This window comes from Drosophila subobscura, chromosome J, assembly GCF_008121235.1.
Source record: "Drosophila subobscura isolate 14011-0131.10 chromosome J, UCBerk_Dsub_1.0, whole genome shotgun sequence".
NCBI classification, from domain to species: Eukaryota; Metazoa; Arthropoda; class Insecta; order Diptera; family Drosophilidae; genus Drosophila; species Drosophila subobscura.
Window position 1 is genome coordinate 19,549,845 of NC_048532.1, and position 23,213 is coordinate 19,573,057.

General features: G+C 47.7%; 7 protein-coding genes across 11 annotated transcripts; 3 read left to right on the forward strand and 4 right to left on the reverse strand.

The window, feature by feature from the left end:
* Positions 1–405: 405 nt before the first annotated feature.
* On the reverse strand, positions 406–4,529 carry LOC117895236 (ubiquitin-protein ligase E3B). The gene is made up of 7 exons (XM_034802745.1): positions 4,138–4,529; positions 3,585–4,074; positions 3,147–3,527; positions 2,454–3,091; positions 2,273–2,391; positions 1,028–2,205; positions 406–965 (listed from the first exon to the last, which is right to left on the reverse strand). Exons 1-7 carry the CDS (start codon positions 4,296–4,298, stop codon positions 681–683), a joined length of 3,252 nt encoding a protein of 1,083 aa, XP_034658636.1. The 5' UTR covers positions 4,299–4,529; the 3' UTR covers positions 406–680.
* A 928-nt stretch (positions 4,530–5,457) lies between these two features.
* LOC117895235 (protein Smaug) lies at positions 5,458–13,603 on the forward strand. Of its 3 annotated transcripts, none has more exons than XM_034802742.1 (5): positions 5,458–5,857; positions 7,975–9,538; positions 9,601–10,574; positions 10,634–11,771; positions 12,290–13,603. In XM_034802742.1, the coding sequence occupies exons 2-4, from the start codon at positions 8,090–8,092 to the stop codon at positions 11,655–11,657; spliced, it is 3,447 nt and encodes a 1,148-aa protein (XP_034658633.1). In that variant the 5' UTR covers positions 5,458–5,857; positions 7,975–8,089; the 3' UTR covers positions 11,658–11,771; positions 12,290–13,603. The 3 variants fall into 3 exon arrangements, with proteins under 3 accessions (XP_034658633.1, XP_034658632.1, XP_034658635.1); XM_034802741.1 differs by lacking the exon at positions 5,458–5,857 and adding an exon at positions 6,479–6,785; XM_034802744.1 differs by lacking the exon at positions 5,458–5,857 and adding an exon at positions 6,480–6,785 and having other exon boundaries at positions 10,634–11,261.
* A 180-nt stretch (positions 13,604–13,783) lies between these two features.
* Positions 13,784–14,813, forward strand: LOC117895240 (UPF0193 protein EVG1 homolog). The gene is made up of 3 exons (XM_034802749.1): positions 13,784–14,095; positions 14,161–14,532; positions 14,588–14,813. Exons 1-3 carry the CDS (start codon positions 13,888–13,890, stop codon positions 14,761–14,763), a joined length of 756 nt encoding a protein of 251 aa, XP_034658640.1. The 5' UTR covers positions 13,784–13,887; the 3' UTR covers positions 14,764–14,813.
* Positions 14,814–15,081: 268 nt separating this feature from the next.
* LOC117895238 (protein phosphatase methylesterase 1) lies at positions 15,082–17,053 on the reverse strand. The gene is made up of 6 exons (XM_034802747.1): positions 16,839–17,053; positions 16,543–16,741; positions 16,342–16,451; positions 15,973–16,284; positions 15,692–15,913; positions 15,082–15,634 (listed from the first exon to the last, which is right to left on the reverse strand). The coding sequence occupies exons 1-6, from the start codon at positions 16,910–16,912 to the stop codon at positions 15,325–15,327; spliced, it is 1,227 nt and encodes a 408-aa protein (XP_034658638.1). The 5' UTR covers positions 16,913–17,053; the 3' UTR covers positions 15,082–15,324.
* A 96-nt stretch (positions 17,054–17,149) lies between these two features.
* On the reverse strand, positions 17,150–18,380 carry LOC117895239 (arginine kinase-like). Its single transcript, XM_034802748.1, has one exon. It carries the CDS (start codon positions 18,323–18,325, stop codon positions 17,177–17,179), a length of 1,149 nt encoding a protein of 382 aa, XP_034658639.1. The 5' UTR covers positions 18,326–18,380; the 3' UTR covers positions 17,150–17,176.
* Positions 18,381–18,909: 529 nt separating this feature from the next.
* LOC117894207 (N-acetylgalactosamine kinase) lies at positions 18,910–21,579 on the forward strand. Of its 3 annotated transcripts, XM_034801121.1 has the most exons (6): positions 18,918–19,071; positions 19,646–19,824; positions 19,884–20,057; positions 20,121–20,854; positions 20,912–21,116; positions 21,174–21,579. In XM_034801121.1, exons 2-6 carry the CDS (start codon positions 19,652–19,654, stop codon positions 21,358–21,360), a joined length of 1,473 nt encoding a protein of 490 aa, XP_034657012.1. In that variant the 5' UTR covers positions 18,918–19,071; positions 19,646–19,651; the 3' UTR covers positions 21,361–21,579. The 3 variants fall into 3 exon arrangements, with proteins under 3 accessions (XP_034657010.1, XP_034657012.1, XP_034657011.1); XM_034801119.1 differs by having other exon boundaries at positions 18,910–19,071; positions 19,884–20,854; XM_034801120.1 differs by lacking the exon at positions 18,918–19,071 and adding an exon at positions 19,261–19,405 and having other exon boundaries at positions 19,884–20,854.
* On the reverse strand, positions 21,498–22,837 carry LOC117894208. Its single transcript, XM_034801122.1, has 2 exons — positions 22,724–22,837; positions 21,498–22,021 (listed from the first exon to the last, which is right to left on the reverse strand). The coding sequence occupies exon 2, from the start codon at positions 22,002–22,004 to the stop codon at positions 21,624–21,626; it is 381 nt and encodes a 126-aa protein (XP_034657013.1). The 5' UTR covers positions 22,005–22,021; positions 22,724–22,837; the 3' UTR covers positions 21,498–21,623.
* Positions 22,838–23,213: the final 376 nt, after the last annotated feature.

The window sequence follows — 23,213 nt, forward strand, 5'->3', positions numbered from 1 at the left end:
GACGGATTTGTGTCATTAGCTCGCGCGGACTCATCTTCATTGCATTCCGATGTTCATTTTCATTCATTGGTTGAGTTGGAAAAACCCGGGGAAATTTGAACAACGTTCACTAATTGCTGCCGTTTGGCTTCCTTCCTTTCCATTTGTTTGTTATCGCAGGGAACGCGCTTAGGCAAACGAATCAGATAAACAGCAAGCAGCGAGCGGCTTTACATTTTGCACATGAATCAGACATTTAGATTTATTGTTGCTGTTTTTTTCGTGGTTTACAATGTAACAGACATATGTATGTGTGTGAGTGTGTGTGTGTGTGTTGGATATCATTTAATTCCATCGTAAAGTTCTTCAACCAAAATCGAATTATTATTTCTAATATTTGTAATTCAGCATTCGATTGGTATTTTGGTTGTGTGTACACTTCGTTATTAGTTTTTATTATAGTTTTATCACAGCTATAAGTTTATATTTATTTGTTTTTTCTAAATAATTGTGTGTGTTTCCTTGCCGCATGTTTCCTTGCCACAAAACAAAACAAATTTACACCGCGAGAAATACTTAAAAAGGAATAACATAAAATGTGAATAAAGCACAGGGGTGGGGTGGGTTGGGCTGGGGGTAGGAATATGTGCAAGAGAATTCAGCAAGATTGTCGCACGGCAGTCCCTGATATGACACCCAACTTACGACAGCTCGAAGCCCGTGTTGCTGCTCACGGCATAGCGCAGTTTGTCCCGCAGCGTAGACTTTTTCTGATAGTTCGGCAGCTTCAGCAGATTGAAGCAGGTCGAGGAGGTGGGCAGACGGTTGAGTGGATCCTTTTTGCGTATGGTAAAGAAGCCGCGTATCACGCTACCTATGGTGTCGCCAGTGTCCTCGTCGTCGCCCACCTCCACACAGCGTATGGAGAAGGGCGGCTCCAGGTGGGCAAAGCCCAGCAGCGGAGGCTTCGAGCAGCTGGTAACAAACTGTCGAGTAGAAAATGCATTAAATAGATAGCCTTAGACACTGTCTCCTTCCAGGTACTCACCTTCAGGAACAGCTTGCGCTCGTCCTCTGTGAAATCCTTGCCCAGAATATCCCAGAGCCAGCCAACCACGCGATGAGAATCATGAAATCCGCCATAATACTGCGTATGCTTGCGCAAGTCCCTCAAATCCAATGGCGCCGTGTCGCCCGAGATGAGACGCTGCAGTTCGGGGGGCGAGAAGAGCGACAGCCACTCGGGGTTGACAATGCTGCGAAAGCCTCGATTGAAGGCCTGCGTCTGCTCGCGAATCTGTGTGTTCATGTGGAAGTAGGCCATGTAGTGGATGTAGACCAGCTTGTTGTGATCGTTGACCACACGCCCCTTGCCGCCGGGATGCAGCTCGTGGGTGACAATCTTGCCCATTACATCCTGGTCCACGGAGAAGGTTAGATTCAGTTCGGCCACGTCCTGCTTGTAGTGCTTGATGAAGGTGAGACTGCGATAGAGTTCAGCGTCCAGCGAGGGCAGCTCATCCATGCAGGAGTAGAGGGCCTGCTGTGTCTGCCCCAGCAGCTGGGAGAGGAAGAACGAGGCGAAGGGCACATCCACCACGATGCCCTCGTAGACGGCCTTGCCCAGCATGCGGCCCACAAACTCAAAGAGCAGCAGGTGATTGTCCTGCACGTAGGAGATCGGCGATGGATAGAGTCGTTGATCCGAGGTGGTTTTGAACAGATTCAGCGACGGATCGAACACCTTCTTGATTGTCTCCTCCAGGAACTCCTTGAACACACCGTCCTGATCGATGCCCGCCTCGTGTAGTCCCTGCTGATTTATGAAACGCACCCGAATGACGCCCTTCAGGGCATGCGTGGGCTGTGCGGCCAGCTGCCGGTAGCCATCCTCCACAATACGCTCCCGATGGATGACAATCAGTGCTGAGCGGGGCGAGGCACACGCGCTCTCCGTCAGCCCCATGACAGCCTTTTCGTTTTGCACGAACTTGCGGAAAAGCTTGACGCGATCATCGTGTGGAATTATGTGCGGCATCTTGGCCAGCAGCAGCATGGCATTCCGCTTGGCCTTCTCCAAATCGTTGATGAACGTGGAAGGCTTCACTTCCGGTATGAGCCAATGATTTGTTGGCGTAAACGGGCGCCGGCAGTCGCGACGATACAAACAGAGCAGAAGAGTGTGCAGCGAGAGAAAGACGGGATTCTGAACAATGTTCTTGGCGCCTGCAAAAGGATAATGCACAGCGGATAAGTGGCTGCTAAATGTTGATCAACCAAAGTGCCAACTCACCCAAAATGTTATCGTTGATCAGCTTGTACAGCATATTGTTTAGAAAATAGGTCAGCATGACATAATCGTTTAGCCGAAAGGGATTCTGCTCCGTGTACATTTCATACTCGTCGAGAATTCTACACAGAAATGGAAAAACATTTAGGACATGCCTGAGGAATCACTGGATGGATCTACTCACGTAACGTAGTGCGTCATGCAGTCGCAGAATAACATCAACATGGCTGTCTGTGGCTTCTGGAGGCTGGTCTCGCTCTTCAGCAGATCCAGATACTCCTTCATGCCGCAGTTGGGGCCCAGCGAGGTCAGCAGCAGCCAAATGTCGTACAGCACATTGTCGTTGTAGCAGATTCCCGTCAGAATGTCCAGCTTCATTTGGGAGAGCGTGCTGAGGGCCGCGTAGTACATGCCGCAAATGCGCGACACGTGCACCACATCGGCATTGTCCAGCTTGCGCCACGGCTGTTTGGCCTGTTTGCTCTGCTTGCTGGCTGTGTTGCCGCCAATGAGCGTCACACCGCAATTGGAGCTGCGCTCGAGGGCGCGTCGCAGCAGATTCGATGTGGAAGGCTGCTGGGGAGACTGGAACTCGATGCGCTCGTAGTTAACATTGATTTCCTTCAGGATATCCCCCAGGAGCACCTTGATGCAGCGGCTATCCCACAGCATGTGAAATTGTTTCTTGATCAACGCCACATTCTGATTCTGGGCGGGCTCTGTGCCGGGTGTGTGCCAGCCAAGCAGCTCGTGCCATTGCGTAAACACTCCTTTGGTGGTCACCGTGTTGGGTATCAGTTCCAGCAGCGTTGTGGTGGTTTCCTATGCAACAAATAGAATTTAAATTGCGAAGGAAAATTTATGTTTTTCGACTTACAATCAGCAATGGATAGGCCAGCACTTTGGCCTCCGCGTGGCCATCAATGTTGAACAAGTTGACAATGTTTCCCAGGAATGCCAGCGACTTGGTTCCCGGCATGCTAGCACCGAACTCCTCGAACCATTGGAAGTCCTCGGAGATGCTCAATGCCTTCTTCAGCAGACCCATGGACGAGAACTGCTCTATGCACTGGGGCACGCTCTGGTTCAAGTGATAGATGAGAGCCGGCACAGAGAGAATCTCCGATAGAAACTGGCTCAACAGGTTGCGACTGTAGTCGCCGTCGATCAGCGGGCGCAGACAGAGCGTGATAATGGCCACGAGGGTGACGGTTTTCACGGACAATTCCTCGCGTGCCGTGCCCCGCAGCAGCACCATCTAAAGGATGGACATTTTAAGCACTTTATAAGCGGATAAACTGAGAGGACTACTCACGCGCATGGTCCTGTAGAAACCGTGTTGCACCAGGTGCCCCTGAATGTTGCAGCAGACCTTCTGCATGGCTGGCTGGAGGCCTCCAAATGTGGCATTCCGCAGTATGGCCCAGGATTTGGGGGCAGTAAACACAATCAGAGTGTGGAGGAAGAGGGCAAGCGACAGGCTGTCGGCATGATTCTCAGGCTTCAGTTCTGGCAGCAGCAGCAGGCAGTTGGTTAGCAATAGCTTGATGTGCGCGATCCAGGGTAGACTGCGCTCCTTGTGCAGGCAGAGGGCCGCGTAGGAGAGCCTTGGATTCTCCGCCTCCATGGCCTTGTTGACGTAGCGGCAGATGATCTCCAGACGCTCGCGCGCCTTCATATCCTTCTTGTCCAATTTGATTTGCGTGAGATAGCGACGGAGCACAGGATACACATTAACGGCAGTCAGCTCCAGTTCCGTATCCTTCTCATCCTGTCCCGGCACAAATACCGCATCAAAATCGTTGCTACAAAGAAGGTGGAGGGAGTATCTGTAGTAGTTGGTGCCAATGGATGGGATGAGGGCTTACATGATACGCTTCTGATATTTCCGGCGCGACGCATATCCTTTGAGGGTAGACTGAAGCAGGATGGCGGCCGACTCACGGCGCTTCTCCAGCGCCCGCTCCTCCCTGGCCGCCTTCGTCTGCTCCAGGAAGCTCGTCTTCTGCGATTCCGTTTGGGCAAACATTCTTTTCGCTGACTGTCGGTTGGCTGCCAATATGTTGTCGTAGTGTTTGTGTGCGTTTCGCTGGGATTCTCGCGTAACTAGTGGTTTATTGCGGTAAATAGAACTTGCATGTACTGCTGTGTGTGCCAAAGCTGTTGCTCATATCGTTTTGGTGCCCTGTTCATGATAATTTGTAATGCAGCCACAATTTTCCAATAACAATTTTCATTTTCCTTCTGCACCAGTGTGACCCTCAGCCGTATATACCGATAAATTTAAGAATATACCATAATATACACCGATACTTTAATAGTTATCGAACTTAACCCACTTATCCACCTTCTATTTAAACAGGCGAACAACTTGAGAGGTAAACCGCAGATCCACTTGAAGTGGGCTTAATATCCAGTCAAATACCAACTGTCCAAAATTGGGTCAAACGTTTTTACACACCATGTAGTTGATGTGTTAGAAACATGTAGTAACATCCTCACTTACAAATTTTACCGTTGGCAACATAATTTGAATGGGCCAGCAACATTTGAAACGGAATAAGCAATATTTAGTACCCTTGGAAGGATGGATATCCTCAATACCTCAATAGGAGTAACTTTGAAACTCTCTAACTCGAATCAATGCAAAAAAACAAATCAATCTGTTCTGGTGAGCCATCGTAACGAAATTATGCAGAAAATAGATACAGATATATGGTACATATATACATATAGAAAATATATGAAAACTTTAAGAGCAGCTGGTAAAATGGAATTGTTATATTATATTTTGGAAATAGGGTACACACGTGCCCATTCTTTACTATATTATCGGTTGGCCAGCAACAAATTGTCAAATGACGTAACATTCCACTGCCCACGTAACTTTTAATGCCATTTTTGTTGCTTGACCTTTTTAGTTTTAACCTTATTTTGAAATCAATCCAATAAAAATAAGTCATAAATGTCAGCCAATCTTGTGGAGAATTGAATGAAGACTCCAGTAAAATTACAGTTTTAAAGCTGAGAGTTTTCCCTAGCTGGTAATATTAAACAGAAGATCAAAATCGAGGAAAATGATTTAAGACTTTCGGTATATTTACAGTATATTTAAAAAATGATTGTTTTTATTTCGGTATATTTCCGAGGGTCTCTCGGTATGCTTTATTGATAACTCCGCGGTCACACTGGTTGCGCGTTCGGGAATAAATAATTAATTAATTTTGCTGAAAAATATGGAATAAACGGCAAGAATGTTCATATAATCACATGCAAGTGTGTGCAGTTCTCTATCGCGGCTCGGAAAAGAAAACACGTTGCGTGGAGGCGCAGCAAATGTGTGGCTAAAAAAGGCGATGTGTAGTTATGATTTAGCAAAAACAACAAGAAAAGCAGCCAGAAAGCGCTAATAAAAAATACACACATACATATAGCGAAGGTGAAAATTATAAATTAATAAATGTGCGCTCTGATAGCATATCAAATTAGCGAAATATGCTTAAATTTCGTGTTTCGAAGCAATCAAAACTGTGAATTGCAACAGAAAATAATTTCAAGGTTTGCAGCAGGCGAATAGAAAGCAAAAAGGTAATTGAAAAATAGAACGATTTTGGCACAAGCGCAGTTGTATAGTGTAGCTAGCTATATATTTTTGTTGTCTGGCCGACGACGACAACGACCATGGTTAGGTGGGTGGGGCGTGATTTTGGGGGCTAATATATATGTTGTGCATGTGCTTGTGTGTGAGTGTGTGTGTGGGTCTGTGGTGAAAACAACAAACCGCCTGCTCCTCCCTTCCCTCTCCCTCGCGCCACGAGCAAAAGACGGAACGGAAAGTGAGTGTAAATGAAAACAATTGTGTGCAAAGCCAGCAGCAGCGACAGCATCGGACTGCGAGAAGAGAGTAGGAGAGCGAATTCCTCCCCTGCCTGCCGCCCTGTAACGTTTTCTCTCTCTCATGTAATTTGCCGCAATTTTTGCCTCTGCATTGCAATGCTTCATGCATTCTCAGTGTGTCACACTCACTCACACACACACACTCGCATGCAAGGTCTCCCCCGTTTTTCTGACAGTAGCATCGTTCCTTTGGCTGTCAGAAAAAAGGCGCGCTTCGTTCCGTTCCCGTGCCCGTGGCCGTTCCCTTTCCCGTTTCGCTCTCTCCTTGATTTTCGCAAGCTCCACCATTTTCTAAAACGCCACACACTGCTGACGCCAGCGCCAATCATTCGCCATCATCTCGTCACTCTGCCTGCCGGTCATCCTCCTCAGTGCTCCCCAGAGTGCCTGCTGTCTGTTGCTTGTCGTTGCAGCATTTTTCAGTTCAGTTCTCATCTTCGTTTATTTAATACAAACAAAACTGTTTTCCGTGGCGTCTAGTTCCCTCTGTATTGTGTATTTGCTCAACTACAGATAATCAAATTTATATTGTGCATGCAAAAAAAATACGTAAAACATGCAAAACGGGTGCGATCGCGGCTGAACGGGCACAAAATTCGACAGACAACGACGCCGCATTGTGAGTTTGGTCTCAAATTCCCCCCGTGAAAGTCTGGAAGGATCAGAGCGTTCATTGTGTGTGGAGTGTGTGTGTTTTCCGATCGTCTATTGAACTTTGGGAATATTGCAGTTATATTCAAAGCCGGTTAGGATCTAACATAACCTCAAAGATTGGACCAGATCAGCCATGCATATTTACCGTTAGTTTGCAGCGCGAGATAATGGTTCCATCTCCCTCTCTCCCCCATATTAAATGTAATGGTGCATTGGCTTGGCAACAATTAAACAACAAGAAATGTGAAATTTCGTCCAAAAAGTTAAATATAAAAAAGTAAACATCAGTAAATTCCCCAGCTCCGCGTTTAATACAGTAATTGGGCCCCGTTATGTTTTAATGTCTGCTTACAGCACACACGAACGAACACACACACCACACGCACCCATACTAAAACAACTCTGCATTGCTAAGAGCATGGTTGGGAGAGGAGTGGTGCGGGGGGTTGCGTTGCCTCGGCTTTAAATTATAACAGTAGATAGCAAAAGCAGAAAAGAAAAAAAAATCGAAGAAAGTCGCAAAAGCAAAGGCAACAGAAACAAGATTCGAAATGAGCACACAAAAGCAATGGAAATTAAATGAAAAGTGCGAGCTACCGCGACTGCCCCTGTCACTCTCCTTTTGGTCCCTTTGGCATATAGAAACCGAATTCTAATGATTTCCCATCTAAACTGTTTGCCATTTTATTGATTTACCATCGAATCGAATGCGAAAAGCAAGTCGCGGAAGGTGTTATGTATTTGCTTGCTGTTTATTTGCTGCCCTGATAAGCCCCGATCGACGGACTGGGACGGAACCCATGGCAAATGCTAATTTCCCTTTTGCCAATTACAGATAGATTATTATTGTAGCCAGTACTGCCGCTGCTCGGGCTGTGTGCTGCGTGCTCTTGTTGTTGCTGTCGCTTGGCTTGTAAATTTATAAAATTAGCGAAAGAATTGATTTGATTAACTTTTGAGAGGTGTTTGCGTCTGTGGCTTGGGTTTATTTTATTATCGGCCACAACAACGGCAACAGGTGACAAATTCTTGGGAAAATAAACTTGAAATTGATTGATCATGTGCTTGAGGGATCGGATCGAATGGGATCAGTAGGGGTACTCTACACTAACTGGTATATCACTCACTAACGAAAACAAACATTTATTTTGCAGGAACGCTACCAAATAATCCAACAAAGAAGACGCCACAGTTGCAGTACCACAAATATAAACCACACTTAACATATTCCCAAAAACGGAACAAACTACAAACCGAAACAACAACGAGATGAAGTACTCAACTGGCACAACAGACATCGGGATGTCCTGCGGCATCGACAGCAACTCAAACTCCAACAATGCATTGAATGACATGCAGCCCACAACCTCCACACCCACACAGGCACACTCCCACAAGGAGGCCATATCTACGACAACGCCCGCGAAAACAGGCGCTGCACAGACCACCCATACCAATACAAATACCAATACCATTGCCAACAGCAACTGCAATTCCAATCCCAATCCCCATCAGCCGGCGAACGCGCTGTTCTGCGAGCAGGTGACCACAGTGACAAATCTCTTTGAGAAGTGGAACGACTGCGAGCGAACCGTCGTGATGTACGCACTGCTGAAGCGTCTGCGCTATCCGAGCCTAAAGTTTCTTCAGTATTCGATCGACAACAATTTGACACAGAATCTGGGCACTTCGCAGACAAATCTGAGCAGCGTGGTCATCGACATCAATGCCAACAATCCGGTCTACTTGCAGAACCTGCTGAATGCATACAAAACATTTCAGCCGTGCGATGTGCTGGATGGCATGTCCTCTTCCTCCTCCGACAAGGACTCGATGCCGTGCTATGGCAGCGACTTTCAGATCACCACCTCCTCGCAGTGTGATGAGAGGAAGCTGTATGCCCGCAAGGAGGATATACTCCACGAGGTGCTGAACATGCTGCCGCTGCTGAAGCCGGGCAACGATGAGGCCAAACTCATCTACATGACCCTGATTCCGGCCGCTGTCAAGGACACCATGCAGCAGATTGTGCCCACGGAGCTGGTGCAGCAGATCTTCTCCTACTTACTCATTCATCCGGCCATAAGCAGCGAGGATCGACGATCGCTTAACATCTGGCTGCGACACCTCGAGGACCACATTCAGGCAGCCGCCGCTGGTCTCACGAATCGTAGCTACTTCCTGCAGCCATCGCCACAGCTGGTGGCGGGCACCAGCTCCACGGGCAGCTCATCGGCAGCTAGTTCCTCGGCCGCTTCCTGCTCGTCGGTGGCCTCTTCGTCGCTGAGCAACCTGGGGAGCAGCTTGTGCACCACCAGCACCACTAGCAGCTCGCGATCGTCGCGCAGCAATGACTGGCAAACGATTGCCCCGCCCAGCAAGCAGCAACAGCAGCAGCAGCACAAGCTCACTGGCGGCGATTGGCGTGGCAGCGGGGGCTCCAGCGGATCGATCAATCCACTCTGTGATAATTTAAATGGTATTACCCTGAACGAATTAGCTTCTAGTCAGAATAGCTTAGGCCTGTCGCTGGACAACAGCTCCTTGCTGGTGAACAGCGTCGTGGCGGGAGCTGCAGCGGGCTCAATGCTTGGCATCGGTGGCACCGACGACCATGACACGTCCTTCAGCAAGAATGGCACGGAAATCCTCGACTTTGAGCCCCCCACTCTGGCAGATGTTGGTGAGGCCAGCGGCATAAGCAATCTCTGTCCACAGGTGAGTGAAATGGAGCCTATCAATAGAGTCTTCCCAGAAATATATTAAATTATCTCTTACAGCCTTCCTCACATCATCTCCAGCAACAGCTGCTGCAACCGCCTCCGTCAGGTCCACAGCTGCCCTACGCCTCGATATTGATGGGCAATGTGGGCGATCAGTTTGGTGACATCAATCGCTGGAGTTTGGACAGCAAAATTGCCGCTCTGAAGACGCGGCGATCCAATAGCTTGACCACTCAAACAATCTCCAGCTGTTCATCGTCATCCAACTCCTCGGTGATCACTGTCAACGACAACTGCTCCAATTCCACGGAGAATCTGGCACAGTTTGCCAACAAACCGAGGAGTTTCTCCCTCTCCATTGAGCATCAGCGCGGAGCTATGGCCAACAGTGGCTCGGATACGCGGCTGGATGAGTTCAAGCCCGGTTACATCAAGTTCCAGACGCGCAATGTCGGCATGTCGGGCATAGGCCTCTGGCTGAAGTCCCTGCGGCTGCACAAGTACATTGAGCTGTTCAAGAATATGACCTACGAGGAGATGCTGATGATTACTGAGGATTTCCTCCAGAGCGTGGGCGTGACCAAGGGTGCCTCCCACAAGCTGGCCCTCTGCATTGACAAGCTGAAGGAGCGCGCGCACATTCTCAGCAGGGTGGAGCAGGAGCTGCACACCGGACAGATGAAGCTCAGTGCGGCTGTCGAGGAGCTCACACACATTGTGCTGACGCCGATGAAGCCCGTAGAGGCCATGGGGCCACCGGAGGAGAACATTGGCCATCGTTTCCTCAAGGTCATCGACTTGGTCAGCAATGCCGTGCAGGCGGATCCCTACTGTATCCAGGACGATGAGACAATGGGTGTGTTCATGTGGATTCTGGATCGCTCTATTCATAACGAGGCATTCATGAACCATGCCAACCAACTCAAGGAACTCAAGTTTAAGCTGTCCAAGCTGAAAATCTCAATGGTCTCGAAGATGCACCATGTGAAGACTGCCGGCGTACCCACTGGCGGCAACATCAACAAACCCAGGTGCGTCTCATTCTTTGCTTTGAATTATTTCCAGTTTTGTTATTGATTTATGTTTGTAGATGGAATGGCAAGAGTCGCAAGTGTGATACAAAGAATGGCAGCAACGATAGGATTAACAATCGCAAGAACTCCAACGACATGTTGAATTTCTCGCTGAACTGCCTGCAGCATCCACTGCCGCATCACCAGCAGCAGCAACAGCCACCGCCACCGCCGCTCCAGCAATTCGACTACAACGGCTACGCCGGTCCGTCGCATCAGCCACAGTATAAGAGCTCTTCGTATCCCAGCTTCATGAACAATCCTCAGCAGCAGCAGCAGCAGCAGCAGCCACTCAAGTCGCATCACCATGCCCAGCAAATGCAGCAGATGCTGCAGCAGCACAACCATTTCCCTGCCTTGCCACAGCAGGCGGCACAGCAGACGCATCGTCGCTCGCTGAACAACCTAATTTTGGTGACTGGTGGGCCACAGCAGCCGCAGCAAATGATCTTCAAGCCGGGCCAGGGGGTGCTCACCAACAACAATGGCTCCAACGACAGCCTGGTCATGGATTCAAGAAGTCAGCAGCCACAGCAGCAGCCACGCAAGCCCAGCCTTAACGGCCTCACCGGGAATGGGAGTGTAAATGGAGGAGTGTCCAGTTCGGAGCAGCATCCAAAGAAGACCATGGCCGCCGTGGTGATGGTTAGTAGTAGTCAGAATCAGGAGTCGCAACAGAGCGAACAGCAGCATACGCCGCAAATTCTAATCAACAACAACAATAACAACATACTGAACAACAATTTGATCAACCAGCAACAGCTGCAGTTGCTGGCGGCTGCTGCCGCTGCAGTCGGCAGTGGCAGCTGCCTATGCCCAGGTCCTGGTGGTGGTGGTGGCAATAGTGGGGCCTGCAGCAACAATCTCTGCTTGCAGAGCAGCAAGAACAACAATCACACTGCAGATCATTGCCTGTCCCAGCCGCAGCGACAGTTAATCAGCCTGAGCATGGCACCGCACGAATACAAAATGAACGACTTCAAGAGCCTGGAACAGCTCGAGACGTTGTGCCGCCAAATGACTGAACAGGCAATGAACTGAGCCTCTGGGATGATTTAGTGGAACTTTGTGGCTGCCAGCAGTTTTTTTGTGTTCACTGCGTTTTGAAGATTGATTTCATAAAACGAACATGAATGTGTTTTTATATCTAGTTCTGTAAGAGATTCGCCTATATGTTTTGTGTCGCGTCGCGTCTAATTGTAATGCTCGTTGTTCCCCCACAATCCCCCGCCCAGCAGCCCATGCAAACGTTTTGTAATCGTTTTTAGTTAGTAAGCTCTGATAGTTTGTTTAAATGTTAAGTTTATAATTGTGTGCCAGGGCTCCTCTGTGTGTCGTGTCTGGCCCGCTGGCGGTGCCCGGAGCCTCCGCTTTCCGCAGACCAACGGCTGGCCGTTTGGAACTGTGACAAGAGCTCTAGCTGCTTTCGCGCCTGCCCCCCGCCCCAAATGAACGAATTCCCCTAACGAAGCCTGCGCCTGTGCCCGGGCTCGGCCAGCTGGCTGGCTGGCAGCAGAGATGCCCCTTGGGCGGCCAATGTTATTAATGTATAAGTTTTGTAAATGTTGTCGCCATTTGTAGTTCAACTAACACGCCACGTCCCAACCTCACACACACACAACACACACTCACACACACACACTATATCACATAAATCACTTCTCTCTATGTAGGAAAATTTGGCCAAATTTGATCAACATTTTACGCTATTCTAAGCAAGACAAGCACACAAACACGACCCAAAACACACGTCGCCAAACAAAGCAAAACAAATTAGATCCACAGATCCGATCCCCGATCCCCCCCAAAGAAGACGACGAAAGAAATGGTTTATCTAGTAAAAATTTACATAATGAACTCTGCATCGTGACCATGAGACTGACTAAGATTACTTTTTCGCAACTATAAACACTAGAAAGGAAGAAGGAGGAGGAGGAAGGAGAGCTGGATATGGAGGAGAGGGACTGAGTAATTGAGAATTGTTTGAGCGAATCAAAACCACGTGGCTTGCTGAATGAAGTAGAACTCCCATAAATAACGGATGTGTTTATCTACATATACACATGCACATAATTTATTTTAAATTTAAAGGAACATAATTGCTGAACACCGAAAACTACAAACAAAGCCAAAAGCAAACCAATCTTCGAATAGGTTTCGAAATGTTTCAATGTTTTGTGTTTGTAAGTTGGTGAATCGATCGGAACTACATATTGTATTTTGTATTAAGTAAGGCGTAAACTATCATCCCAAACCCCTCACCATGTACCGTCGGACAACGTGTTGCACATGCAGCCAGACGAACGTGCATGAGATCATTGTCATTAATGTCTCCATTGATTCTATACCTGTAACTCTACGATTAATGCTTATGTTTCGCTTTAGTCAATTGTTTATTTGTAAACATGGCAAGCCAATCCAATCGATCGATTTGTTATGTTTTAGTTGTTTTTTTTAGATATTTGTACACACGAGTATATATTTACTACGTCTGTAGATCGCATCCTAAGCTTAAGACGGGCCAGAGCTGAAAACGATAAGGCAGCCAAAAAAGAATACCCTAAGAATACGTAGGACCGCGTAGCCTAATTTTATTTTAATGTAAACAAAAAGCTGAACAAACTGTAAGCATGGAAATTGTATTGTTTCCGCATTATCATTATTTGTCCATAGTTCCAAATACCCATTTGTAAATTGCAAAATGCTTTTATTTATAAAACAAACAACAAATAAACGAAATATTGTACGGCCAGACGGAATGATAAGCCGAAATAAATGTAAATGTATATTGCAAACTAGCGAAAATAGAGAGTTCAAAGTTATCCGCAAAACTATTGTAAAAGTTCAAGTTAAAGATTGTCAAGTGGCTGCCACCACCAGCAGTTGGATGTGTAGGAAGCGGAGTGGAGGCAGGTGGCATGGCATGTGTTGAATGTTTGCCGAAATATAGAGAGAGAGAAGGGCCTGCAGCTTATCAAATGCGAGCCCCAAAACCAAGCGTGTACCTACCCTACACATATACACACATACAATACCTACCATATATTTATTTTAAATAAATTATTTCGAGAATTAAAAGCGCTCTCACTGTTTATTGGATTCCCTAACAACCTAACAACGCAGGTTGCCATGCGTTTGGCCTCCCAGTTGTTTGGGCGTTAAACAAACTGTCGACACGTCTGGGATCCTTCATATCGAAGCTAGCTCTCACACGAAAACGTTCAGCAATTTTCCATAATTTGTTCCAAGCAAAATTTTCTAGATTTACAGAATGAGCCGACATCGCTATAATAATGTGCAGCTTAAGGCGCTGCCGGGTGCCTTGAAGGTGGAGCAGCAAGAGCAGCAGGAGGATGGCGCACAAGGCAGCACAGAGAAGTTGCCCCTGTGGCCAAGTGAGCGCATTCCACCGGGCGGTGCTGGAGCCTTTCACTCTACCAAGGTCAAGTACAGCAAGGAGACCTCTGAATTGATTCGTCGTAAGTGCCATCAGACGCGTATGCCACCAGTGCGGTTCTATCAGTTTCGTTTCGTGTGCCCTTAGTGCTCGTCAAGGAGTCCAAGATGTCCATATTGATGCGTAAGCAAATCGATGAGAGTCTGCGCAATGGGGAGCCATTGCCGCTGCCCAAGCCGCCACGTCCCAACACCAACAATGACCCGGACAAGGAGACGTTGGCCATTCTCGATCGTGCTCGCAATGCCAAGCGCAAGAATCTACGACAGATTGAGGCCAGTGGTGCCTACAACATGAGCTACTACCGCCCACCCACAGATAATCGCATGGCCGGGGAGAAGGCCAAGTCCCAGCTGCAGTTTACCATGGCTGGAACACATCTGGCCGATCCGTCCGTGAAACCACTGCGACGTCCGCGTGAGGAGCAACTCGTAACAGAGGAGGACATCATCAACGAACGTATGTGCAGCATGGCTTCCCCTTGGGATTTGTAATTCATTCCATTCTTTCGCAGTCTTGGATCAGATCAACGAGCGCGCCATGTGGCTGACCGAAATGGAATCGCTGGGCCAAGGCAAGAAGTATCGCCAGGAGATTCGCGATCAGATATCCGAGCGCTTGCATCGCATCCAGGCCTTGGAGTCGAAGATTAAGATGAAGTCTACCGGTGGCTATCGCTTCGTCGACTAAATGTGTTGATCTGTTACATAATCTATGTGTTAAATGTTGCTTATAATATAAATATAATTAACCAATTCAATAAATGCCAAGATATGTTCATCGTCCAAGTTCCAAATTTAAAATTTTGTTGCGATTTTCAGTTAACATTTGATTAATAGTAGCTTTATTCAACCTTTTAGCATTTGTGTAATTTCGATATCGTTAAAATTTCATTCGATCTGGCACATATTTAATACACACACATTTTTAACAATGTAAGAAGCCCGAAAACAATAAAGAATTCTCCTGCATGGGATTATTGGCAAAATGAGTATAAAGTACGAGATGTTAAAAATTCATAAATTTAATTAAAAATATCGAATAAGTTACTGAAGTATAAGTATATATGCATATATAGAATATACGGCTATATATATATATATCTGTTCCTACGCTCTACCTGTTGTGGTTGTTCCTGTTTATGCATGCATCTATCTGCTAGTTCAAAGTGTAATACTCCATTCAAAAATAGATATTTGTGACCCTCTGCTTGTGCTCAACCATAGATGCCATGCGACCCTTGCGATTCGCTCAACACGATGGCATGTGGCTGCGGAATTCGCTGGCTGCCTCTGCGAAGCGATTGCGTATCAAGTAGCCGCTAATTACCTCGGCAACCTCGTGTGGACGGTCCTCGTGCACGGCATGTCCGCAGCGTGCCAAGACTTGCATTTGGAAGCGACCCTGCATTTGGCCGACGGTCAGTGTTCGATCCAATCCATCTATGCTGGCCAAGAGAAGTTGCTTGGGCAATCGAAGGTTGAGAAACTTGTCGCTCAGGCCCGAGAACCAGCCCACCCAGTACTTCTCCGACTTTGAGAGATCGATGCGCCAGGTGTAACTGAAGGGAAAGGAGTGTTATCTGTGTGTATGTGTACATAGGGTATAAAAAGCTTACTTTCTGGCAGCTTCAGTCGCCTCCTTGGTCGTGACGGGTTTCTTAAAGTCGGTGCCGGCTGCTAAACCTTCAGCGCTACCTTCCTCGCCATCGCCTGGTGGCGAAACTTCTTCATCTTCGGAAATGCTGAACGGATTGGGAAACATGCTGTTATGATGCGCCTCCTCCAGCACGTCATCGGGTAATGGCAGGTCATTCGTTGCCAGCTGATTCGTTGTACAGCTGCAAGTGGGCGAGGCGGTCAGAGATGTTCGCAAAATATGACTATGCAGCGCACTCACTTGATTATCTGTCCGGGCATTGAGACTTTGGCACTGTCGACATTGCGCACCTGTCCGCTCCGTATGCACCATTCGATGGCATTGGGAATACTCTGGAAATACTTTGGACGCGAGCGAAGGAAGCTTTGCATGCTGGCCAACGCCTCCATGGCCGTTCCCTCAACAACATCGATGACGGTGATGCCGATTAGGTTGGGCACCAATGACATGGAAGCAAAATGGACTGCAATAGCGCCTCCCATGGAGTGGCCGACCAAAAAGAGTTGCGGCACCTCCTCTGGATACAGTTTAAGTATCAAATCGCCAATGTCCCTAGGGGCAAAAAAATCAATACACTCGAACACTGGACTTGCGTCAAGGACAACTCACTTTGAAATCGTATCTGCCGAGAGGTCATCCTCGTCGTCCACCTTGCTGTCCCCGTGGCCTCTCAGGTCAATGCACAGGCACTGGCAGTGTATCATACTCGTCACCTCGGACTGCAAATTAAATGAATAATATAATTATAATCTTATAATCTCGCAGACACGCAAGCCAAACGCCAAGGCAAAACAGCTGCGGAATACATACACAAAAGTGCGCCCAGGTGAGTGCCGAGTAGCCACCGCCATGTAGTAGCAACAGAACTGGTCCCGGCTTCTCGGGCTTCTTGGTGCGATAGACACGAAAAGTTCGCTGCTCATCCACCGTGACATCCTCCTTTTCGGCAAAGAACTCGTTCCACATGCCCGGCTTGTAGTCACGTATGCGCGACTTCTTGAAGGAGTCTCTGTAATTAACCAATTTGGGTATTAATTGGATGCTTGCCATTCCACTTCCTCCCTCCCTCCATCCCACACAGCTGCAGCATCCTAGCAAAAACTTACGCTCTACCAATGCGCCCGCTCGGTATGGTGGGTGGCAACTTGCCCTTGAGCATGGTTCGCTGTAAGCTCGACATTGCGCTCGATTGTCTCCGCAGTGAAAAGCAACAATTGGGTGTGTTTTGCCTCAAGTACAGGACTTTGTTTGCACTTTTGTTGCTTGTAAATCCGTTTTCAAAATAAGTAAATATATCTATCTTGTCGCCATTTATTTCGCGGTTATCGATAAGTTATACCGCCTGACCCTCAGAAATATACCGCAACAGAATTTTTAATTTTGGGAATATACCGAAAATCATTAAATTAAAATTACTAAAAAAATAATATAATTAAGGCCGCTACTATTTAAATATCTTGTTTTCGGCATCGATTAGGGCACGAATCCCATCGTACATCTCCTTGACGGCCTCGTACTCAGTTAGGCCCACCCGACGCTTGTTTGAGATGTCATAGACACCGCCCTCGACCTTGGTGTGCTCGCCGCGGGTGCCGCGCCTTTGCAGATTGTATTTATCCATCAGCTTCCAAAACTCCTTCGGATTGTCCGACAGATTGGGCAGCTTGATGTGCACAGATGCGCGTATCGTTGAGCCCAGATTAGTGGGGCAGAAGGTCAGATAGCCCAGACGCTCGTCACGGCTAAAGTCGAGGTGCTTTTCCAAGACCTCCACGCCGCCGATCATGCGTTCGTACACCTTGCCGATGTCCCCGCCCTTCTCCATTGAAATGATGCGGAGGTGGTCCTCTTCGTTAACCCACACCACGAAATTGCGGTCCTCGTTGAAGTAGATGCCGCGTGCAGCGGGCCAAAAGCGCTTGGCACCAGACGTCTTCAGGAAACGGTCGCAATCCCGGAACAAGAAGTGCTGGTCAATGAGCTTCTGTTGCACGGACTTTTCGATGCCGCTGAGCGGGAGGTAGCTGCCTTTATAAGAGCCGCTCATCGTGTTCAAGGCACCGGATATCATGGACTCCAGCTCCGCAAATGCGCTCTCGCTCAGGCAGGAGATGAAGGGAAAGTTCTTCACGGATCGTCCGCAGCGGACACGCGTGGACAGAATGTACTTGTTGTCGGGATCAAGATTGGCGAAATCATTGCACTTGCCGAAGCAACACTCGGGGTGCTTGTCCGTTTTCTTGAAGCCCTTGTGAAAGTCCTCGATAATGGGATCAAAGATTTCCGCAAATGTTTTGTATGCCTCTGGTTCGGGAGCAACGATTCCAACGGCCGAGTCGTGGTTGCTCAGCCCAGTTTGAATGCAGTCCAGCAGCGAGGAGTTGAAGGATGCTGTCGTTTTCTTCTTTAACTTGTCGAAGAGGTCCTTCTTAAGGTGCTTCTTTAACAGCGACTTGGAGTCGGAGGCGGCCAGTTCCTTGTAGCCCTCCTCCAGCCGCACCAGTGCATCCGAGTCGATGGTCTTCCCTGCCTTGCTTGCCTGCCGACAAAACAATAAAAATGTCCCAGGACGAAGTGCTTGTAGTCGTAGCATAGTTTCAAAAGAAATTTGGAAATTAAGTAATTTTCATGTGAACATCTTAACTCGATGTCAAAATTTACATATTTTAGGAAGCAGCCTCTAGCAGTAACTAGTTAGGTGCTGTTGGTGTTTGTTCAAACGCTATTTTTGCGTATTTTCTCGCCACTTCGGTTTATTATTGAGATGGCAGCAGTGTGACCACGGAGTTATTGAGACAGTATGCCGTCTGACCATATCGATGGAAAAGAGTGATCGATATATTTCCCTGCAGTCTGGCAGCACCACAACGTTGACAATATTTAAAATGTTGGGCGGGCCACTTCTCATTTTGAATGATCACCTTATCTCTCCTTATCAGCAAATATAAATACTTCAAAAAAAGATAAATCCGCTAATGGAATTATTTTCAAATATTAAACCTTCTGTTTTGATACCAGACATTTGTATTGGAATGCATTAGTTGAGAAAAAGAAGAAAAGCACCATAGGAGAGTGCCGTAACTAGCCCAGTTAGCGGTTAACAATATGTAAACAATACTCTCAACCAGTTGCGTTGCTGATTTCAACACATATACTCCTACACATAATCTTACACACTCCCGGGCTAAACAAAACGGAAACGGTGCAGGCCGGAATCACTCATTTGCTGGTTGGAACTCGTAGCGGTCGCACCAATAACTAAAATTTTTCCTCTGATAACGACCAGACGCGTCTTCAAGTGTTTTGTGACCTATAAAAACCACGATAAGAGACTATTGGGTGAGTAAGTGCGAAACCCGTATCGTGCATTGCACCGCTAAATATTTAAGTAAGTGCCAAACCCATATTGTGCATTGCACTGCTCAATATTCTACAAATTTTGCAAGCCTGGCCACATTACATGTCAGCTGTTATCCTCTCTGTCGCTCTCCCAAGCACTCCAAATTTCTCTCAAATGCCGGCAAATTGCACATTTCCACTTGTTTTTCTCAATTAAGACATTAAATTTGCATCAATTGAATGCATCTACAGTGAAACAACACTTGCACAACTGATAAGCGGCGTGTTAGACAATCAGTTTGTGTGCTAATGGATGTTTTGACATTCTGATAAGGTGAGATTAGACGATTAGCTATTTATTTTTTGCACCCCCTTGACGTTAATGTGCATGTGTGTGTGTGTGTGTGCTTTGGTTACACTTTTATTGCTGCTAATCAGCATTTAAATAGCTGTACTATGTTTTCGACTTGACGGGTTATGACTGTTTGGTTGCGACACGTTTACGGTTCGACGCACCAGCTGAAAAACAACATAAAACAAAGGTTATAAATAAACGTTTTTGTCTGTTTTGCAGGTAAACATGACCGCCAATGGAAATGGAGCAGGTGACATGCTGGGTCCCGGCATCGAGCTCGTTGCCCAACAGAAGCTACAGCCAGAGGCCATAATTTATTCCCGCCTGCAAAAACTGGGAGCCTTTTACAGGGAACAGTTTGGTGCCGAGCCTGACTTCTTTGTTCGTGTGCCAGGACGGTGAGTCCTTTGACATTTGTATTTTAATTATTTCTACAGCTGCTGGCATATATTTGCAGTGTCAACATTATAGGCGAGCATGTGGACTATTGCGGCTACTCTGTGCTCCCCATGGCCGTTACCCAAAGCATCGTGCTGGCAGTGGGCAGTAATCCCACAAAGCATCAATTGCAGCTGCGCAATGTGGATCAGGCCCACTTCCAGAACTTTGATTGTGACTTGAAGAACCTCAGGTTGGTGATTATTGACCCGACGAATAATTGTACACAAACTAATTATATATTTGATACTTCTAGCGTTGAACTGCCACTGCCTGGGGGTCCAGCATGGTATAAATACTTCATGTGCGGCGTTCGAGGCATTGAGGAGAAGCTGGGCAAGAAATTCAGTCCCATTGGCATGCGCATTGCAGTCGACGGAAATGTGCCTCTGGCCGCTGGTCTGTCCAGTTCCAGTGCCATGGTCAGCTCCTCGGTGCTGGCCACAGCACATGTCCAGGGCATGCAGCTGGATCGCAAGGAGCTGGCATCCATTTCGGCCCAGTGTGAGCAGTACATTGGCACGCATAGCGGCGGCATGGACCAGGCCATTGCCTACTTGGGCCGCGAAGGCTGTGCCCATCACATCGAATTTCATCCCAAGCTCAATGGCACACCGGTGACCCTGCCGTCGGGCAAGTGCTTTGTCGTGGCCAACAGTTTGGCGCAGAAGAACAAGGCTGCCTCGTCGGACTACAATGAGCGTGTGGTGGAGTGCCGCCTGGCAACACGTTGGCTGGCCCGGCACAAGAATCTAAGCAATTGGCAGGACATTATTCGATTCATTGACCTGGAGGAGGCCTGCGGCATGGACAATGAGACGTTTGAGAACCTCATCAAAGAGAAGCTAACCAAATGGGTGTACACCCGAGCCGATATCTGCCAGGAGTGGGGCATTACGGAGCAGGAGCTGGAGACCAAATTCCTCACGGCCAACACACAGCACATGCAGGAGTTTAAGCTGCGCCAGCGTGCCCTGCATGTTATCCAAGGTGAGTGGAGGTCAAGGCTATGTTTTGATAGTTTTGTATTTGATGACATTCCCACAGAGTCTGGACGCGTGGCCAAGTTCCGTAAGATTTGTGAGCAGCTGGCGCAACGTGGCAGCGTGGAAGATGTCAAGCAGTTGGGACAACTCATGCGACAGTCTCACGAGAGTCTGCGCGAGCTCTACGAATGCTCCCATCCCGATGTGGAGCGTCTAATTGCCATATCCGAGAAGCAGAATGTCAGCGCACGCGTTACAGGTGCTGGGTGAGTGAAGGCAACAGAACCTGCAGCTCAATGTCTAACCAATTTGTGTGCCTTCAGTTGGGGCGGCTGCATTGTGGCCATGTGCGATTCCCAGGAGGCTGCTGCAGCGTATATAAAGGCTTTGAAGCGGGACTACTACGCTCAATTGCCGCCACATCTGTTGGAGCGCCATCAGCCAAATGATTTCAACGAGGTTGTGTTTGCCACACTCCCAGGCAACGGAGCCGAGTTGTTTGTGCAGTGAATCAATGACCCAATCCTTCATCTCAGAGTGTTTTTGTTCCAGCATAATCTTTGTACATAAAGCTAAATCCCTTTTATTTAGCAGTTTACTTAGTTCCCTCCCTAAGGTGTTGATACACCCAATCGAAATTCATATACATAAGAATGTTTAATCTGTGTGTATGTACAATATATTAACAATTTATAAACTAAAATACAACAAGGCACGTGGGAAACGGAACTCCATTCATCGCAGCAGATTCTACACATCTCATTTGTACATTTCTATCTGCGACTCAGATAGCCAGCATTCTTGAATAGTTTATAGACCTGATCGCGTGGAATTTTCTCCGCCTCGCGATGCACCACCGCCATTTCCCTTGTGGTGAGTAGCGACGCCTTGGCCAGGTTTGCGGCTATGACTGGATCATTGTAGAATCGCGCACTCTTGGACAGCTCGGCAGGCAGCTCCGATTCCCATTGCGCATTCCGCACCACCGAGGGATGCGCATCGGCTGTGGCATAGCCCTGATACGGATTGGCAGGCTCAAACGAGTGTGTGGCAGGCAAACCCAATGCCTGATTGTAGTAGAACTGCGCCTGGACACAGCTCAGTGCCAGAGCGAGGCATCCAACGAAGCAGGCAACTTGGCAGGCAGTCAACATGATGATGATGATGATGGCTACAAGGGGGAGAGCGAAAAGGAGCGGGAGCTGGCATTATTGTTAACGTTCTAATAAACTGATACGGGGACAGATTTATTGCCGCTGGTCAGTGGCAGTTTTTAATCTACAAGTCGGCTGTCAGTTTCGTGCGTCATAAATTATGTACGGGAAAATCAATTATCGTCCATGCACCATGGACCCATGCACCGTGGGCCGCTTGGCTTTGCTGGAAAACGCAGCGCGGCTAATCCATGAACTTTTTTGCAACTGGAACTGGCTTTTTTTTATTGATAAGAATTCGACTGGCAGCGCACTGAATTGAATGGCAAACGAGCGCTTTAATTGTCAAACGTGGAGTGTTCCAATTTAAAATTGAACAAAGCAATCAAAAGTGCTCTCGAAATGGCAATACAGTGGGCACTCAGGCAGGGACTAGCAGTGGTGTGGAATCGTTGGAGATAATCCTTGAGTTTTACAACTTGATTTTCAGGGTTACACTTCTGGGGCAGCCACTGTACAGGCGTTGTCCACGGGTAATTATGCGCCATAAAAATGCATTTACATATTCAGAGTGTGGAGAGTCCAAGCCAAAGTCAAGGCTAAGATCCCACACACACCACACACACCACACACACACACATCGTATTATTTTGGTTCTTTATAGCGAGATTCATTTGGCTGCTGGCTCAGGTCACATCACCCACGCACACTGCACTCACATTGATTCGGATTTTGATTCGAATTTGGAACTCGGCTGAGGATTAGGCACGGAGCAACACTTGAACCGAAACTGAAACTGGAACACCTGGCTCTGGGCGAAGTTGAGACTGTAAACTGATCATAGAATAACGAGGCAGCGAACTTTTATTCGCTTGCCGTTGAATGCCACAAAAACGAGTTGAACTCAAGCCCCGCTCCGAGTCGCTCAGCGTCCCAAACCTCGCTCAAAGTTATGTCTGAGCCAGAGCCAGAATGAGTCAAGATTTTTGTGTGTGTTTTGTGTGTTTGTTTGTTGCTTGCCAGCGGGCTGCTTTAAATTTTATTAAATTAATTATGGACAGCGCGGATGGGGGAGCGAGAGAGATTTAGAGCTCGATTCGAGTGCAATTGCTAGTGACCTAGGCCTAGGCGCGAGCAATTAAAAGCAATGATATCGGTGTCTCCGTTTCTCATGCTCCACAAAATGCCCCCCAAAAAAGGTCGCGTTGC

Bases quoted from the DNA above. Each gene is read 5' to 3' on its own strand.
- LOC117895239 (XM_034802748.1), bottom strand. From the start codon at position 18,325: ATGCTACGACTACAAGCACTTCGTCCTGGGACATTTTTATTGTTTTGT.
- LOC117895235 (XM_034802742.1), top strand. From the start codon at position 8,090: ATGAAGTACTCAACTGGCACAACAGACATCGGGATGTCCTGCGGCATC. The intron at 9,539-9,600 runs GTGAGTGAAATG...TATCTCTTACAG, and splicing joins TAAGCAATCTCTGTCCACAG to CCTTCCTCACATCATCTCCA. The intron at 10,575-10,633 runs GTGCGTCTCATT...TTATGTTTGTAG, and splicing joins GGCAACATCAACAAACCCAG to ATGGAATGGCAAGAGTCGCA.
- LOC117895240 (XM_034802749.1), top strand. From the start codon at position 13,888: ATGAGCCGACATCGCTATAATAATGTGCAGCTTAAGGCGCTGCCGGGT. The intron at 14,096-14,160 runs GTAAGTGCCATC...GTGTGCCCTTAG, and splicing joins GACCTCTGAATTGATTCGTC to TGCTCGTCAAGGAGTCCAAG. The intron at 14,533-14,587 runs GTATGTGCAGCA...ATTCTTTCGCAG, and splicing joins GGAGGACATCATCAACGAAC to TCTTGGATCAGATCAACGAG.
- LOC117894208 (XM_034801122.1), bottom strand. From the start codon at position 22,004: ATGTTGACTGCCTGCCAAGTTGCCTGCTTCGTTGGATGCCTCGCTCTG.
- LOC117894207 (XM_034801119.1), top strand. From the start codon at position 19,652: ATGACCGCCAATGGAAATGGAGCAGGTGACATGCTGGGTCCCGGCATC. The intron at 19,825-19,883 runs GTGAGTCCTTTG...ATATATTTGCAG, and splicing joins TTTGTTCGTGTGCCAGGACG to TGTCAACATTATAGGCGAGC. The intron at 21,117-21,173 runs GTGAGTGAAGGC...GTGTGCCTTCAG, and splicing joins GCACGCGTTACAGGTGCTGG to TTGGGGCGGCTGCATTGTGG.
- LOC117895236 (XM_034802745.1), bottom strand. From the start codon at position 4,298: ATGTTTGCCCAAACGGAATCGCAGAAGACGAGCTTCCTGGAGCAGACG. The intron at 3,528-3,584 runs GTGAGTAGTCCT...TCCATCCTTTAG, and splicing joins GTTTCTACAGGACCATGCGC to ATGGTGCTGCTGCGGGGCAC. The intron at 2,392-2,453 runs GTGAGTAGATCC...ATTTCTGTGTAG, and splicing joins TGCATGACGCACTACGTTAC to AATTCTCGACGAGTATGAAA.
- LOC117895238 (XM_034802747.1), bottom strand. From the start codon at position 16,912: ATGTCGAGCTTACAGCGAACCATGCTCAAGGGCAAGTTGCCACCCACC. The intron at 16,742-16,838 runs GTAAGTTTTTGC...GGTTAATTACAG, and splicing joins AGCGGGCGCATTGGTAGAGC to AGACTCCTTCAAGAAGTCGC. The intron at 16,452-16,542 runs GTATGTATTCCG...TTTAATTTGCAG, and splicing joins TCACCTGGGCGCACTTTTGT to TCCGAGGTGACGAGTATGAT.